Source organism: Bos indicus, chromosome 25 (genome assembly GCF_029378745.1).
Source record: "Bos indicus isolate NIAB-ARS_2022 breed Sahiwal x Tharparkar chromosome 25, NIAB-ARS_B.indTharparkar_mat_pri_1.0, whole genome shotgun sequence".
NCBI classification, from domain to species: Eukaryota; Metazoa; Chordata; class Mammalia; order Artiodactyla; family Bovidae; genus Bos; species Bos indicus.
The window spans coordinates 15188243-15205932 of record NC_091784.1 but is presented as its reverse complement, the minus strand read 5'-3'; the positions used below and the strand labels follow the sequence as shown (position 1 = coordinate 15205932).

The 17690-nt window shown below is 55.6% G+C and overlaps 1 protein-coding gene across 3 annotated transcripts in view; it reads left to right on the top strand.

Annotated features, from left to right (window-relative positions):
• Positions 1–17690, top strand: part of MYH11 (myosin heavy chain 11) — a 127623-nt gene that overhangs the window by 108461 nt on the left and 1472 nt on the right. For 2 of the 3 annotated variants that reach the window (XM_070779711.1, XM_070779710.1), the window contains 13 exons: positions 339–545; positions 2057–2161; positions 2250–2402; positions 2659–2907; positions 4882–5094; positions 5444–5656; positions 5878–6039; positions 6839–6967; positions 7270–7358; positions 7744–7867; positions 8303–8511; positions 9795–9903; positions 9983–10155. In XM_070779711.1, the coding sequence (XP_070635812.1) occupies positions 339–545; positions 2057–2161; positions 2250–2402; positions 2659–2907; positions 4882–5094; positions 5444–5656; positions 5878–6039; positions 6839–6967; positions 7270–7358; positions 7744–7867; positions 8303–8511; positions 9795–9903; positions 9983–10155 (2135 nt within the window). Of the gene's footprint in view, positions 1–338; positions 546–2056; positions 2162–2249; positions 2403–2658; positions 2908–4881; positions 5095–5443; positions 5657–5877; positions 6040–6838; positions 6968–7269; positions 7359–7743; positions 7868–8302; positions 8512–9794; positions 9904–9982; positions 10156–15203; positions 15243–17690 lie in introns of all 3 variants that reach the window. The other variant, XM_070779712.1, reaches the window with a different exon arrangement.

Sequence of the window (17690 nt, the reverse complement as noted above, 5' to 3'; positions counted from 1 at the left end):
GCCACTGGACCACCAGGGACGTCCCTGTGTAATATTTCTTTATTAAAATGTTAAAAGGTATAACATGGATCAAATAGGATGTGATGGCAGGGTTGATGCAGCCTGGGGGATGCTAGTTAGCAACCTCTGAGCTTCAGGAAAACAATCTAAAAAGTCTTACTGGGGATTGTGTGCTCCTCACTGCCCCGAGTCCCTCCCCTGAGGTGGGGAGCACAGGTCCCCGGACCTACCGAGGGAGGGGGAAGCAAAGAAATGGACCGCTAGCGCAGGTCCTTATCTTAAAACACTCTCCCAGCCATGGCCCTAATGCCTCCCTTCCCCTCTGCTTCTCTGGCTAGGCCAAGGCCAACCTGGACAAGAACAAGCAGGCGCTGGAGAAAGAGAACGCGGAGCTGGCCGGAGAGCTGCGAGTCCTGAGCCAGGCCAAGCAGGAGGTGGAACACAAGAAGAAGAAGCTGGAGGTGCAGCTGCAGGAGCTGCAGTCCAAGTACAGCGACGGGGAGAAGGTCCGGGCCGAGCTCAACGACAAGGTCCACAAGCTGCAGGTGAGGTGGCTTCGTTGGGACCGTCTCTGAAGGATGAGGTTCTTCCAGCTCACGAAGCCTCTGTTCATTTCCCTGAGTTACATTCCTCAGGGAGATGAGATGGTTGCCTTATTCAATTTAACCTCTAAAAACTCCTACCTGCTCATTCAAAATGAGTATTTATTGAGTGCCTGCTGTATGCCAGGTGCTGTGTTTAATCCTGAGATACAACAGCAAGGAAGAAGACAAACACTGTCCCTGCCCCTGGAGAACTCCAGCCCCGTGCGGGGAAAGACGTTAATAAGCATGCAGATGAATATGAGATGATGCTGGGAAGCAGAGACACATACTGCAATGAATATAAATAATACAAGGGCCTGAGCCTGTGGGAGGAGGAGTCAGGGAAGGCTTCCCTAAGAAGGATGTATAGCCTGACAGATAAGAAGTCTGTCTACTTATAGACAGGGAATAGCATGTGCAAAGGCTCAGGACTAAGTGAGAAGTCAGAAGAGATCATGTAAGGCCAGTAGAGCCAGAATGATAAATCTGATGGACGATAGGGGATGGTGGGGACTGGGGCCAAGTGGAGTTTACAGGACAGGGAAGGTATGTGGCATAAAGTGGGACTGGAGCAGGTTGGGGCCAGAAGACAGGAGTGACGGGAAACCACTGATGGGTTTTAAGCTGAAGAGTGACATGGTCTGTTGGTCTTTGGTCTTGATTAGCTTTGAACAGACATTTGGGCTGACTTTCCATTCATGGAATATGGCCTACCTTTTGATAAATATTTAATGCGCTTAGAGCCTGGGACAAGAGTACAGGACAGCATGAAGTATGAGTTTTTCCACACACAGCTGAGCACAGGGGTTTTGCTGTCCTAACACAAACAACATCCTGGAGGAGTGAAGATCATTTATATCCTCACTGTAAATGGGAGGAGGACGGATGGAGGGCTGGTGTCTCCAAAAGGACTTGTTCAGAGATACCAGGGCTTGGAGTAAAAGGCAGAGGAAAGGTAGAGAGAGCTTTCTACCTGTAGTGCCCGCGTCTATGGTTTTGCTGTAAGGGTCAGTGAAAGGGCAAAGAGCAGGGGTGAGGAAGAGGGGTGGTAGGGACAGGACCTTTGGATGTGGAGGTGCCCTTTGCAGCCTCTTCCCCCACTTTAGGGATTGGGTGAGTCCAGACCACCACTCAGTATCTGGACCTGCAAACCTGCTCTTCATGCTTGCCAACCTTGGCAAGGCTCCAGGATCCATGTGGAGGGCTCAGGGCCCAATTAGTACAGTCTAACCACAGTATAACAGGGCTCTCACAGGGTCTCGGAACCAGAGGCTACCAGAGATTGCAACTTGTAGGGATGTCCTTCCCTCTCCTAGGGGGCCATGGAGTGACCATGACCAGGCCCCTTAGCTCATGGGAACCTCTCAATCAGTCGACACCCCAAGGCCAATCACTGAGCACAGAGAGCCCCTCTTACTTAAGGACAGTCCTGTCCTGGATGATCCAACTAACCAGTCTCTGGGTGCCCACAGAATGAAGTGGAGAGTGTCACAGGGATGCTCAACGAGGCAGAGGGCAAGGCCATCAAACTGGCCAAGGACGTGGCGTCCCTTGGGTCCCAGCTCCAGGACACCCAGGTGGGTATTGGGCCACGTCATCTGGAGGCACCTGGGGTACGGCCTTCCTGGGGGTGGGCTCCTGGACTTCTGCGTGTCCTTTCTGTAGGAGCTGCTTCAAGAAGAAACCCGGCAGAAACTCAACGTGTCCACCAAGCTGCGCCAGCTGGAAGACGAGAGGAACAGCCTGCAGGAACAGTTGGACGAGGAGATGGAGGCCAAGCAGAACCTGGAGCGCCACATCTCAACCCTGAACATCCAGGTGCCCACTGCGTGTCTTTGCCCTGGAGGGTAGATCAGTGGCTCGGATGTGATTGTGATAGAACGGTGGCACCATTTTGCTTGACTCACTGGCTCCCCCTGCTGTTGAGTTTCTTCCATGGTGCCATTTTGCTTGGCTCACCAGCTCCCCCTGCTGTTGATTTTATTCAATGATGGTCGTGGCTTCTCAGGGGCACAGGGCTGGGACTCCCTTATCCCCGCCTCCTCTCATCCCACCCTGGACACTGCCTTTTCAGCTCTCCGACTCGAAGAAGAAGCTGCAGGACTTTGCCAGCACCGTGGAATTGCTGGAAGAGGGTAAGAAGAAGTTCCAGAAGGAAATCGAAAGCCTGACCCAGCAGTACGAGGAGAAGGCAGCTGCTTATGACAAACTGGAAAAGACCAAGAACAGGCTTCAGCAGGAGCTGGACGACCTGGTCGTCGATTTGGACAACCAGCGACAACTGGTGTCCAACCTGGAAAAGAAGCAGAAGAAGTTTGATCAGGTAGGGGCTGGAGGGCCCTCCCCTCTGCTCACGGACCCTGGCTGGGGGGCGGGGGTCCGGGTCTGGGGAACATCTGGCGTGGCTGCTGCGTGTATGGCAGCATCCCATCCTGGCTTTGCTGGTCACGATGGAAGGCTGGCCGGCTTGGGTGAGGCTCCTCTAGGGGTCAGTGAGGACAGTGGCGAAGCCTCAGTGGCCATGACTTCCCAGGTTCCACCACCACCACAAGGGCCATCTAGAAACCCAGTCGTGCCTTGGGTTCTAGCCCTGATAAGGAATGAGGTTTACTGATTTTACTCACTCAGCGAGTATTTGTTGGGCACCTACTGAGGATTCCAATTAAAGTATCTACCCTTGAAATACCACTGTTCCTTAATATCTCATCACAAAGAATCTTGAGCACACAGCAAAGCAGAAAGCCTTGTACTGTGAACACCTGGGCACTCACCACCTTGATTCAGTCATTAAGGCCTTACCCTGACTTGGGGCTTCCCTGGTGGCTCAGATGGTAAAGGGTCTACCTGGAATGCAGGGACCCTGGTTTGATCCCTGCCTGGGTCAGGAAGATTCTCTGGAGAAGGGAATGGCAACCCACTCCAATATTCTTGCCTGGAGAATTCCATGGACAGAGGAGCCTGGCAGGCTACAGTCTATGGGGTCGCAAAGGGTTGGACATGACTGAATGACTAACACTTCACTGACTTTATCACATGCTTTTTTATGAGTGTATTACATCTCTCATTTGTATCTTATCTTTTAGACGCATTTAAAAGCAAATTACAGACAACTGTAAATCACCCTCTAGATACTGCCACACTGCATATAAACTAGGGTTCATTTTTCAAAATATTTTTTCTTCCCTTGAAGTAAAATTACAATGAAATACATAAATCTTAAGTATAGACTCACTGAGTTCTGATAAATGCATACACCTGTATGACCCAAACTCCTAAATACCAGCTTTTAATATGTGTTACTCAGAATCAGTAAATATGATTTGGTTTACATGTGACTCAGGATTTATTCCAAAAATCAATTTGGGGATGGAATTTTGGGATTCTTCTCTTTTCTACCAGCCATCCCTTCTCTGTGCTGACAGCTTGTTCTTAGTGCTTCTTATCTGCTGGTTCATTATCTGGTCCAGGGTCTGAGACTGCTCTATTATTTTCCCGTCACAAACAGTGGAGAGTTTTTGTGTTGACTGCTGTTGGGAGTCCCTGTTACCTGCCCATCTTTGCTGGACTCTGGCAGTCTGGGTTTTGGATGCTACAGTGAACACTGCTCTTTCTTTTTGTTGTTGTTGTTTAGTTGCTCAGTCAGGTCCAACTCTCTGCGACCCCTTGCACAGTAGCCCACCAGGCTTTTCTGTCCATGGGATTTCCCAAGCAAGGATACTGGAGTGGGTTGCCAGTTCCTTCTCCAGGGCATCTCCCTGTCCCAGGGATCCAACCCAAGTCTCCTGCATTGGCAGAAGGATTCTTTTCCACTGAGCCACCAGAGAAGCCCCTCTATTTCTAAAGATGAGATTAACGTCAGAAGGGGGTATTCTTGGAGCTGCTTCCCCAGGCAGAGGGTGTGTGCAAATCCATCCACATATTCACCATTTCTCTACTCATAGGGTGGCTCATAGGGTACTTCTGTAAGGGAGTGACAGTGGCCATGAAACAAAAGAAAAACTGGCCTCTGGCAGGATTAAGTGTCACCCTGACCTTGGTCACAGTATGTTCTAACCAACACGGGCAGCATTAGTGATTTCTGAGCACAAAGATACGGCGAATGCTGGCTCTGCAAAGCCGACCTAGAAGTCGGCAAGCAGGACTGTTATAAACTATTTGCATAGATATGTGACCTCCTCCCAGCCGTACCAGGATGAGTTCAGCTGCACACAAGACTTCTTCCCCATATTTGCAGTTAAATGCAGCTGACCCTCGGGCATGCCTAGAGCTCACCTCTGGGTCTTTTGCTGTGTTGCAGTTGTTGGCCGAGGAGAAAAACATCTCTTCCAAATATGCGGATGAAAGGGACAGAGCCGAGGCAGAAGCCAGGGAAAAGGAAACCAAAGCCTTGTCGCTGGCGCGGGCCCTCGAGGAAGCCTTGGAAGCCAAAGAAGAGCTCGAGAGGACCAACAAGATGCTCAAAGCCGAGATGGAGGATCTGGTTAGCTCCAAAGATGATGTGGGCAAGAATGTAAGTGGCTCTTCATCGTCTTTGCTTGTCCATGTCCCCCCACCCCCGACCCTCTCTGCTAGTTATCAGTCCACAGGTAAAGGAGGGGGCCCCACGCCTCATTCCTGGTAAGCAATAATCAGGAACTGAAGGGAGTCCCTCGGGCTGATGCAAAGAGGGGGCCAGCCTTGGGCTATTGGGAACAGCCTTTGGGGTAAGGTCTGAGTCAAGGGTTCCGAGAGGAAGGCTGTGGTCTGGACTCCTGGTCATGCATCCCGGGGGTATCAAAAGCCACCTCCTGGACCATGATGAGCTGCCCGTCACCGGGGGCTGCCCAACCATCTTCACGACTTCACCCCTCACGTCAAAGGTCCATGAGCTGGAGAAGTCCAAGCGGGCCCTGGAGACCCAGATGGAGGAGATGAAGACCCAGCTGGAAGAGCTCGAGGATGAGCTTCAAGCAACAGAAGACGCCAAGCTGAGGCTGGAGGTCAACATGCAGGCCCTTAAAGTACAGTTTGAGCGGGACCTCCAGGCACGGGACGAGCAGAATGAAGAAAAGCGGAGGCAACTCCAGAGGCAGGTAATCCATGGAGGGGAGAGAGGGGAGAGAGGGGAGGGGAGGGGGGCCAGCCGGCATTCCTTCCTTCTGCCACCACTTCCTGGCTTCGTGGAAACTTTGATTTCTCACCTGCGACCCGGGAATGGGAAGCCCACCTTCAGTGGTGGTGCAGACCTGGGCCCTGGGGGAAGGGATCCGAGGGGCGGCCCTGCCCTGCAGCACGTGTTTCTGGCCTCACCCAGCTCCACGAATACGAGACGGAACTGGAAGACGAGAGGAAGCAACGCGCCCTGGCGGTGGCAGCCAAGAAGAAGCTGGAAGGGGATCTGAAGGACCTGGAACTGCAGGCCGACTCGGCCATCAAGGGGAGGGAGGAAGCCATCAAGCAGCTGAGAAAACTGCAGGTGGGTGACGCCCCAGGGACCAGGGAGGCGGGTCCACGGCTGTGGGAGGACGCAGCCTTCTGTCACTGGTGCCTGGCCACCTGGTGCTCTTCCATCATGCTTTTGCTTTGGGGGCTGTTTCCTGCTCTGGGGGCGGAGGTGGTGAGGTCACCCTCCACCTGGTGACCTCCACCCTCCTCCCCAGGCGAGCAGCTCAGCAACGGCCAAACACTATCCTCAGGTGTTTGGCTCCGGGCTTCCCTGGTGGCCCAGATGGTAAAGAATCTGCCTGTAATGCAGGTTCTATCCCTGGGTTAGGAAGATTCCTTGGAGAAGGGAATAGCAACCCATGTCAGTATTCTTGCCTGGAGAATTCCATGGACAGAGGGGCCTGGAGAGCTATACAGTCCATGGGGTTGCTGTGAAGAGTCAGACACCACTGAGAGGCTAACACTCAGACCTCAGCACCGTTTCTTAGGTCTGTGGAGCCCGTCCAAAGGCTTTGTGGTTAAATGGTGGGAAAGCCTAGGCTTCCCTGGTGGCTCCGACGGTCAAGAATCTGCCTGCAATGCAGGAGACCCAGGTTCAATCCCTAGGTTGGGAAAATCCTCTGGAGGAGGAAATGGCAACCCACTCCAGCATTCTTGCCTGGAGAATGCCCTGGACAGAGGAGCTGGCAGGCTACAGTCCACAGGGTTGCGAGGAGTCAGACACAACTGAGCAACTAACACACACACTCGGGCTGGCACAGGAAGGTAATCTGGGCCGCAGGACCCGGTGAGTAAGGACTTCTTAGCTGGTCCTGCCTGTCCTCATGCAGGCTCAGATGAAGGACTTCCAGAGAGAGCTGGAAGATGCCCGTGCCTCCCGGGACGAGATCTTTGCCACGGCCAAAGAGAATGAGAAGAAGGCCAAGAGCTTGGAGGCTGACCTCATGCAGCTACAGGAGGTAAAGCCTTATCCGCACTGTGGGGGCCCTGATGGGGGGGCCCTGGGCACCCCGGGCTCGGGCGCCCGCATTCAGCATCCCACAAGTGAGGGCTCCATAGCACGGGCGTGGAAAGACATGGGGTTTTCTCGCTGACGGATCTGCAGGCCTCCCCTCAAGCTCGGAGGAGGCCACGCCATTTTCAAGAATGGCTGTGGAGGCAGCCGGGGGCCTGCTGCTGGGAGCGGGGTAGATGCTTGGGTGGGGCTCAGGCCCTCCTGACAGGCAACCGGTTTCCTTCCTCCCTGCGTTGCAACGTCCAGGATCTAGCGGCAGCCGAGAGGGCTCGCAAGCAGGCAGACCTGGAGAAGGACGAGCTGGCCGAGGAGCTGGCCAGCAGCGTGTCGGGAAGGTAGGAGCCGCCTAGGGAAAAAGGGGTCCCTAGACTCACATGATGAGAGAGGCAGTCAGTCAGAGGACGCCTCCTGGACCATATGTTAAGGCTGAACGTGACAGCACGTTCAGCTGAGTTTGTGACAGGGGACATGTGTTTTTCACACCCTATGGGGTTGTAGTCTGGTGGGGACGGGGCATCTGGGGATGTCAGGGAGGAGCGAGCCGGTCCTCATCTCAGGCCTGGCTCCCTGCTTCCCAGCTGTGTGAGTTTGCACAAGCCTCTAAGCCTCTCTGAGTCTCGATTGTAAAAGAGGACGACCCCGAGGCACTGCTCCTCCAGGGGAGCAAGCTGCCTAAGCCAGGGGAGGCTGGAGGTCCCAGGGCGGCTGCCTTTCCCTTAGGAACGCGCTGCAGGACGAGAAGCGCCGCCTAGAGGCCCGGATCGCACAGCTCGAGGAGGAGCTGGAGGAAGAGCAAGGCAACACGGAAGCCATGAGTGAGCGTGTCCGGAAGGCCACGCAGCAGGTGGGGGCCGGGGCAGCCTGGACCCGCCCTGCGACAGGCTCCGGTGTGCCAGGCCCAGGCGGGGGTGGGACGAGGCAGGAGAGTAGGGACCCGGCACATCCCGCTCCGGAGCACCCACTCCCTCCTCTCCGGTCACCCCAGCACCCGGCCTGCAGGGCCTCCCATGGTGGCTCTCTCCAGCAGACGAGGCTCGCCCAGAAGGGCTTGGCGGTCTCCTTCCTGCCTTTTCCTTAGCCCCCACCTCCTGACAGTGAGCACCCTCCACGATGGGCACCGGGGCCCCCTCGCGGAGCCGGCGTGGCACTGAGATGTGGCCTGGAAGGGCTGCCCCTTGGCTGAGCCTTGAAGGACGGCCAGGGAGGGGCTGCGTGCCAGAGGGGAGGGAGGGGGGCTTCCGGGCACCCTCCACCTGGTGACCTCCACCCTCCTCCCCAGGCGGAGCAGCTCAGCAACGAGCTGGCCACGGAGCGCAGTGCAGCCCAGAAGAATGAGAACGCGCGGCAGCAGCTTGAGCGGCAGAATAAGGAGCTGCGGAGCAAGCTGCAGGAGATGGAGGGGGCAGTCAAGTCCAAGTTCAAGTCCACCATTGCGGCCCTGGAGGCCAAGATCGCACAGCTGGAGGAGCAGGTGGAGCAGGAGGCCAGGTATGGGGGCCAAGGGGGCCATCGAGCAGCACCCCAAAGACCGCCTGCTTGCCAGCGAGCGGTGGGGGCATGGAGGGGTCAGCCAGTCTCCCTGGGCATCAGCTCTGGCCGAGAATTGGCTCAGAGGTGCCCGCGTGGCAGCTGTTCTGGGTGAACTGAGAACACGGGCAGGCGCTGTGCCGGGAGTGAGCCTCTGAGACGCCAGCTGCTCTAAGCAGCCGGACTCCTCAGTGATGTCAGCCGGGCTTCCCGGGAGCTCCCGGGACTTTGCCTAACCCGTGTCTGCAGGCTGTCATGTTAACGGGTACAGCAAACATCCGGGTCCTCAGCCCCTTCAGCACCCACAGTCATGGACAGGCTGCTCACTGACACACGGTCCCTGAGCTGACCATCAGACAGGGTCTAGATCCTTACACTGTTTTTGCCCTTTTCTGTGGTGACTTCATAGAAAAGTCATGTGCCACAACAGTTCACCAGTTTAAAGCATACGGCTCAGTGTGTGTGTGTGTGCTTAGTCGCTCAGTCACGTCCAGCTCTTTGCGATCCCATGGACTGTAGCCCGCCAGGTTCCTCTGCCCATGGAATTCTCTAGACAAGAATACTGGAGTGGGTAGCCATGCCCTTCTCCAGGGGATCTTCCCAGCCCAGGGATTGAGTCCGGGTCTCCCGCAGTGCAGGCAGATTCCTCACCATCTGAGCCACCAGGGCAGTGCAGTGGCTCTCAGTGTACAGTTCACAGGCACACATTCACTACAGTCAACTGTGGCACATTAAGAGAACCAGTAAGAAGCCCTGTGTCCTTAGCCATCACCCTCTATTTCGCATCCCCGGCTCCAGGCAACCGCTCATCTACTTTCTGTCTCTATTGTCTATTCTGGACGTTTCGCAAAGTGGGAGCATATAACACAGGGCCTCTTGTTAAGACTGGCTTTCTTTCACTGAGAATGTTTCCAAGGTTCTCTCATGCTGTAGCCAGGGTCAGCACGTCATGCCTTTTCATGGACGATTTCTCAGAATGAGCTCTGATTCGGGCTCAGGAAAAGTGCCCATGTGGGGACTTCCCTGGTGGCCCTTCATGTCTAAGACTCTGTGCTCCCAATGCAGGGGGGACAAGGGTTCGTTCCCAGGTCAGAGAACTAGATCCCACATGCCACAGCTAAGACCCAGTGCAGCCAAATAATTTAAAAAAAAGTGCCCACGTGGGTGATGCTGGTCGGGTTCACGCACTGGCTGCAGGGAGGCCCTCCCGATCTGAACCTTCCCTGCTTGCCCCGTGTGCGCAGAGAGAAACAGGCGACCGCCAAGGCACTGAAGCAGAAGGACAAGAAGCTGAAGGAGGCCCTGCTGCAGGTGGAGGATGAGCGCAAGATGGCGGAGCAGTACAAGGAGCAGGTAACCGCGCCCCGGCCCCCCGCCCAGCCCCGCAGGCCCCGCCACGCACCCGCCTGACTCTCGGGCTGCTCCTTGCCAGGCCGAGAAAGGAAACCTGAGGGTCAAGCAACTCAAGAGGCAGCTGGAGGAGGCGGAGGAGGAGTCCCAGCGCATCAATGCCAACCGCAGGAAACTGCAGCGTGAGCTGGACGAGGCCACGGAGAGCAACGAGGCCATGGGCCGCGAGGTGACGGCGCTCAAGAGCAAGCTCAGGTGAGGTGCCGGCCCCCAGGGTCCTCGGGTAGCAGACGGGGTGCGCGGGGTGCCCTGAAACACCCACAGTGGCTCAAGGGCCCTCTCCCCAGAGCCGCTGAGCTCATCATGTATGCAGCACCAGCCTGTGCTGGATGTGGGAGGGGCTCAGGTCACGGGGGCCCTGCCTCTGAGCGGCTCTCCTTCTGTTCCAACAACCAGTCCCTTCCTGTCCTCCTGGCGAGGAGCAGGAGAACCAGGCGGTGTCTCACTGTCTCCTGAGTCCCTTCTTCTCTGTGTCAGGACATTGGCAGACTCCCTTCTCTCTTTCCCTCTCTTCTGGACTCTCTTCCCCACTCTTCTAACTCAGGGTTTCTCCGTCCGATTGCCATCCAGGGCTGAACAACTCTTTGTTTATCATGGGCTTCCCTGGTAGCTCAGATGGTAGAGAATCTGCTTGCAATTCAGAAGACCCAGGTTCGATCCCTGGGTTGGGAAGATCCCCTGGAGAAGGGCGGGGCGACCCACTCCAGTATTCTTGCCTGGAGAATCCCATGGACAGAGGAGCCTGGTGGGCTACCGTCAGTCCAGGGGGTTGCAAAGAGTTGGATGTGACTGAGCAACTGTCACGGGCTGGCCTCTGCCCTGCAGGATGCTGAGCAGCACTCCTGGCCTCCACAAGCTAGATGCAGTGGGACATCCCCTGCTGTCCCTGGGGGGTGCTGTTGCCCACAGTCAAGCCCCTCTGCCGTAAGTGGGCAGGGTTGTTTTCTCTCCCACCCCTGAACCTCTGGGCCTGAAGGTGGTAGGTGCTTCATGCTTCCCAGGGCTCCCTCCAGGCCCTGGTCCACCCAGTTCCCTGAAAGGCCTAGCTCCACGCTTTCCGTGTCATCCATCCACACCCTGCAGGCGGGTGATCCAGCCTCAAGTCCATGACCTTCTCTCCTCCAGGGCCCTGCCACTCACCTGCACTCCTGCTAACTCTCAGCTCTAACCTGACCATCAGGGATCACATCATCAGCCCGCCCCACCTTTCTTCAGCTCTCCCCTCTGTCTCCACTGGGGTCTTGCACCCCTCGGCTCATCCTCTAGCAGCCCACTGACTGCACAGTTATGATCAGCCTCTTCCACATCCTCCACACTCTGGTCCCTCTTCCTGCTGTGCTGGGCTTATTTGGTTAAAATACAACCCAAATGAAATCCAACTGCCAACCTTCTGCAGCTCAAAGCTGTGCAAGAAAGCCAACAGGAGCGCTGCCACTTCATTGAGAAACGTGCCACTGAGACACCAGGCTGACCCCACTTAGTGCTGCCGGGACTTTCCCCTCCCCCTCCCCCCACCCCTCCCCCTCCTCTCAGCCTCCCCCCACCCCCCACCCTCTCACCCCTCCCCTCCCCCAGCCTCACCCCTCCCCTCCCCCACCCGCCCCTCCCCCACCCTCTCACCCCTCAATTCTCCCCTCCCCTCCCCCATCCTTTCACCCCTCCCCAATCCTCTCACCCCTCCCCTGCCCTCTCACCCCTCCCCTCTCACCCCTCCCCTCCCCCAGCATCACCCTCCCCCACCTTTTCACCCCTCCATCCTCTCACCCTTCCCCTCCCCCACCTTCTCCCCCTCTCTCCCCCACCCTCTCACTCCTCCCCTACCCTCTCACCCCTCACCTCTCCCCTCCCCCATCCTTTCACCCCTCCCCCATCCTCTCACCCCTCCCCCACCCTCACCCCTCCCCTTCCCCAGCCTCCCCCTCCCCCACCTTTTCACCCCTCCCCATCCTCTCACCCTTCCCCTCCCCCACCATCTCCCCCTCCCTCTCTCTCCCTCTCACCCCTCCCCTCCCTCTCCCTCTCACCCCTCCCCTCCCCCACCCTCTCACCCCTCCCTCTCACCCCTCCCCTCCCCCACCCTCTCACCCCTCCCCTCCCCCCCTCACCTCACCAACTTAGGCACCTGCTTTTCACCCTCCCTGAACTTACTCCCTCTGCCATCCTCAGTCTCCACTGATGACTTCGCTTCCTCTTTAACTGAAAAAAGGAAAGCATCGTGAAGTATAAACAAGCCCCCACTTCTCCATACCTCTCTACATCTGTACTCATTTCCTCTACTTTTCCCCCCATTTCTGTGCTCAACTGTCCAGCACCAACTGAGGTCAACCCCACCACTAGACCCCTCACCCTCTTGTTTAACCAAGGATGTTGCTCCCTAAAGTCTTACCCTTCTACCCTGTGATATATTCTCTCTCGCTGAGTCGCTCCATCAGCTGAACAAACCCAACCCCACTTCCCTGCAGCCTGTCACCGTGAAACTCCCGATTCGATTCGGCAGCATACGTGGTGCCTCCGCACAGGCCTCCCGGCCCCGCCCTCACCGCTGTCCTTCCCACTTTCTGGCCGCCCTTCACCTCTTCTGCTGGTGCCGCACCTTAAAGGCCAGTTGCTGCTGGTCTGCCCAGACTGCCACCCTGGTCCTCTCTCCATCTCCATCTCCACTCACTCCTCAGGTGAATCTCAACCAGCCTGGTGGCTTTGGAATTCCATCCACAGCTAGTGACTTCCTAGTTTATCTCCTGCCCAGACTTCCTGGGATTCCAGACTTCCTTGACCTTCCTATTCAGTGCCTAACAGGAAGCCCACACCCAAACACACCGCGACCTGAGCCCTGACTGAACCCTCTCATCCCCAACCAGCTCCTCGCACAGTCCTCCCCGGTTCAAAGCTGCTGTTAACCTAGGCCAGAAGCTGCCTTATTGTTCTCTCCATTACACCATGCATCCAAGCTGTTGAGAAATCCAGTCAACTTTCCCTTAAAAAATACTCTGCATCCAGAATCCATCCACTTCTTGCCACCTCGTCCAACCTACCCTCTCCTCCCATCTGGACGACTTTCTCAGCCTCCTTGTGGGCCTCTCACGTCCATACTGGCCTCTTATAGCCTGTTCTCAACACAGAAATGGTGTGGGGTCATGCCCCTCCTTTGTTTGGAGCCCTCCATGGGCCCCCATCTCGCTCAAAGTAACATCTTGACAACAGTTAGTTCCACCAGGCCCTGCACGATCTCTGTCCTCTGCCTCCTAAGTTACCCTCCACCTCTCCATCTTCTGCCTCAGGGCCCTTGCACTGGCTACAGTCTCTGCCTGGAATGCTCTTCCCGCAGCTCATTGCAACAGCTGCCCCCTCCTTGCCTTCCTTCAGGTGTTTGCTCATCCATGTGATCAGAACCTCCTGTCTCACTCCCTGGCATTCTCCTCTCTCTTACCCACCTGTCATCGTGGAGCTTGTTATTCTTGTATTTATGTCACATACAGTCTGTCCTCACTCTTGGCCTGCAAGGCCATAAACACAGAGGCTGTGTCTGCTTATTCATCCCCAGTGTCTGGGCACAAAGTAAACCTTCAGTCGTTGGGTCAGAGATGACGTTTCTTCAACCTCAGCCATTCTCACACCACCTTTCCCATTTGCCTTAGTCTCTCACCACCTGTCCTTTTGTCGACTTGATACTTTCTGTGAAGTTTACTGTGTAAACCATACAAGTGTCTATTCACAAATGAAACCTACCTCCCCTGTATCGTTAAACCAGGGTCCCTTGCATCAGCAGGTCCCAATCAAGTTAAACACAGTGAAAACAAGACAACAGTGAGTTCTAGCTATTGTGGCCACAAACTGATGACTGTGACCCAAAGGCCGACTTCTCATTAAAAAGGCAATGACAAAAAACATTAGCACCAGACTCTCTGACGTAATCAGATGTATTTAAAGAGTGGGAAGGGGAACCCCTTTCTCAAGGTGCCATTAAGCAACCCGAAGGCATGCCTGGGAACCCTCTGAAATCACCTGGCATCTCAGCTCCAGACCCTGAGAACCATTCTAGGAGATGAGGGGAAGCCTGAACCGCTTTCACAAGCGGGGAGTGAGCAGCGGGTTCCAAGTGCAGGCGTTCAGGAAGGAGCCCCCTGCCTGTGCGAGGTGGCGGGCGGGCGACGTGTCCCCACTGCTGGAGCCCCCAGAGCCCTCTCTGCTGCTGACCGGACGCTGCCCTTCCGTGGGCGTGGCTGAGCAGTGGGGCGCACTCAGCCACCCCAGCTCTCTTGCCATTTTGTTATCACTGTCCCTTTCTTGGGACTGATGTCTTTTTTTTTTTTTTTAATTTTTAAAATCTTTAGGGTGCACTTCGAGGCTTATGAGATCTTAGTTCCTGGACCAGGGACTGAACCCAGTCCTTGGCAGAGAGAGCTCAGAGTGCCAACTAGACTGCCAGGATATTCCTGGGACCCGTCATTCGTGCAGCACAAGTTGACTATCCCTTTTGGATTCTGTCCCATATAACTGACCCTTCTCAGGGCCGTACAGGCCGGTATTAGACCACCCACTTTTTACAGTTAACATAAGCATACACGTACATATGGGTGGAAGACAGCTCCCACCTTTGCTGCCTTCTCTGAGTCCTCCAAACATGCAAAAACCCAAGATCAAGCACAGGAACTATGAGTGAGGTTCGCAAGCCTAGCCAGCTTCTCCATGAGCAAGGAATTACAATGCATGTTTCACAGATTTTACCAGCCAGATACATCGCAATACGAGCCCTCATTAGAGCCTGACCAATGCACCCATCCCTCCCCAGACTGCCAGGCATCTCCACGTGAGCTGCCCAGGTGCCCGCCTCTACCTCCTGGCTAGGGGCGTGAGAGGCAGTAGAGACAGTCATGGTAATGGAGCAACAGGCTGCTGCAGGCTCCTTGCCTGGAGCTGTTCAGGTTCTGGTCTTACAAGGATCTTCTGGCCTAGCTTACTCAGATTCCTTTACCTTCCTGAAGAGAAATGCAGAAGGGGAGGAAGCCATTGAGCCTGCGTTCTTTAAGCTCTGAAGGACAGAAAGTGCTTTTTAATTGGAAAAAAACAGACCACTTGTCCCTTTGTGTGCCGCTTCCCTGAGTGCTTGGTGGCTGCAGGCGTTCCGCTGTAAGGGTCCTTAAAAGTGGCTGTAACTACTGAATTGAAGCAAACGCTTTTAATGATTAAACTCGCACTTGAACAGGAGGATGGTAACCACTGGGGACTCTCTCTCTCTGTTTCAGAGCCCCCCTCCCCCAGGAAACTCCGCAATGACTCACCAGGTATCATGCCTGCAGCTTCGCGGCTCGTGTGTGCGTGTGTGGCTCCTGGTTTCCATTTCCTTTCTGCCAGCACGCGCCCCCGTCTCCCTGTCCCCCTTCGTGGGCCCTCCCAAACTTCTGAGATGTCTACCAAGTCCGAAGGCTTAGGGATCTTAGGTCCAAAACGGTCTTTCGTCAAAGCCAACATGCACCCAAACATGCATCTTCACAAAGTCTCCTTCCTTCCTCCCGCTTGGGCGTCTGACGTGGCACTGATGTGGCCTGTCACACTGCGTGCTGACAAGTTCAGAGGCTGTTTTGCGTGGCTTGGAGGGTTCTTACCTGGGCGGCAGGCCCCTCGTACACAGTGAGGCCACGGCTGGGCTGTGCCCCCTCGTCCGGCTCAGGCACCTTGCTGAGCAGAGGCACCAGCACCACCGTCCGGGTACCTTCCTGGAGAATGGCTGTCATCGGCTGGTCTGGTTCACAAGTTGGAGTGAGCCAGGCACAGGGTCATGGTGGCCCCCAGCCACAGGCCCCCCCGGGCTGGGGTTTCCACACATGCGTGCGAGAGAACGAGCTCTCATCCCGATGTCTCACCCTCACTAGGGCTGCGTGGGGCTTCAGTGAGGCCGGCCGCTAACCACATCTTGAGCGCACGAAGGCCAGGTCAGGCCGAGTCTTTCCCAGAGGCCTCACAGGCACGTGTTCACAGACCAGGGATGGACACCCACGACTCGGGGGGTGCACGGAGCCATCAAAGACAGGGGCCAGAGGCCTCGGCTTCTCTGGGATTCTAACATCTTCACATGTGCAGTTGGGCTCTGGGGCCCGGCTTCCCCGTCATCCTCTTTGAGGCCCAGCCAGCCCTGCCTTCTGTCTGTCTGCTCTCCTGGAGAAATCTCAGCTTTGCTGTCGCTGTACCCATAATACTTAAAGGTGGAGGGGGTCTAGGCAGGAGCTTTAGGCAGGAGCGTCACGCCTCTGGGGCACTGCTCTTGAGCGGCTCTCCTGGCAGTTCTTCCGGATCGTGGGATAAGCTGGGTCCCAGGCTTGGCTGGAGTGTAGGCCCTCCATCAGGTTGATGGAACCTGAATCCTTGTAGGGTAGCAGGCCCTACACGCTCATGCTCATTCCTGGGACGCCAGCAGTGCCTGAGATATGTTCCTGAGTCCGTGAACAGAACCCAAATTCTCCAGAATCAGACACTTAAAGCAAATTTTTAGAGGAGTCCCTTACTTCCTTTGGCAGAGACAGCCAGTTATCAACTTTTGCCTAGCATATGAGTCCTGTTCCTTCAAGCAAGCCTCCTGAACCAAAACAGACCAGCTTCAGGCCTGGTGCCCACACAGGGGGGCTTCCAGGGACCCAGGAGTGATTGATTTACTTCTTAAGCCAAAGGAGCACATTGATCAGTTCAACTCCTCTACTTAGCAAACGTGGGCTTCCCAGGTGGGGAAGCGAGTGGTAAAGAACCCACATTCCAATGCAGGAGATATGAGAGACTCGTGTTCCATCCCTGGGTCAGGAAGATCCCCTGGAGGAGGGCGTGACAACCCACTCCAGTATTCTTGCCTGGAACATCCCCATGGTCTGAGGAGCCTGGAGAGCTACAGTTCACCGGGTCACAAAAGAGTTGGACACGACTAAAGCAGCTTAGCACACATGCAGTTAGCAAGTACAGGCTCTTCTGAGAGGCAAAGGGAAACCGAGGCACTGTTTCCCAGCCCATCCCATCCAGTGTTGAACCTGGAAGGTTAGACACAGAGGAGAAAGCTGTGTGGACGACTGCTGAGCCCTGCATGCCGAGAGAACACGCTGCTAGGGAAGGAAGAGATTTTTAAAGGTCACCTCTAGGGAGGGAGTGATATAAAGTTACTTTCAAAGGAGTTGGGGACCTAGAAGCTTCCTCTGATGGGAGGAAGGCTGCCCTGAGTCTTTAGTTGGCGGTGCCTACCACTTTAAGTATTTATTCCTGATCGCTGCCCCCTTGGAAGTACCATCTGCCACACCCAGTGGGCTTTACCGGCCCAGGTCCTCCCACCCTTGGACCCCAGATGGCTTGTGCTGGGAAGCCTGTCAGCGATCAGGAATCTCTGGGCCTTGCTTCTGCCTCCTGTCTTGCCTGTCTGAGTCGCCCCCTGTGACTAAAGAATCGATGGGCTGGGCTCACCCTCGTGGCTTTCCTTTGTCCCGCCTTTGTGTCGTGAAGTGGATCGTTTTTTGTTGCAAAAGTCTGCTTTCTTCTTAGACATCCTAAAATGAGTTAAGACCCGTCAAACGGGGTCAGATGGCCAGAGCTCAACATATAACATTATTTGTTGTGGTTGCTGAAAAGAAGGCGAACATTCCTTCCAAATGGTGGAGGTTAAGAGCAGGCGGGTCTGACTTTTCCTCCTGCCTGCCTGCCCCGCCTTCTTACACAAAGCTTCCCTGCCAGTGACCAGGCCGGGCCCTGGTGGGAACAGG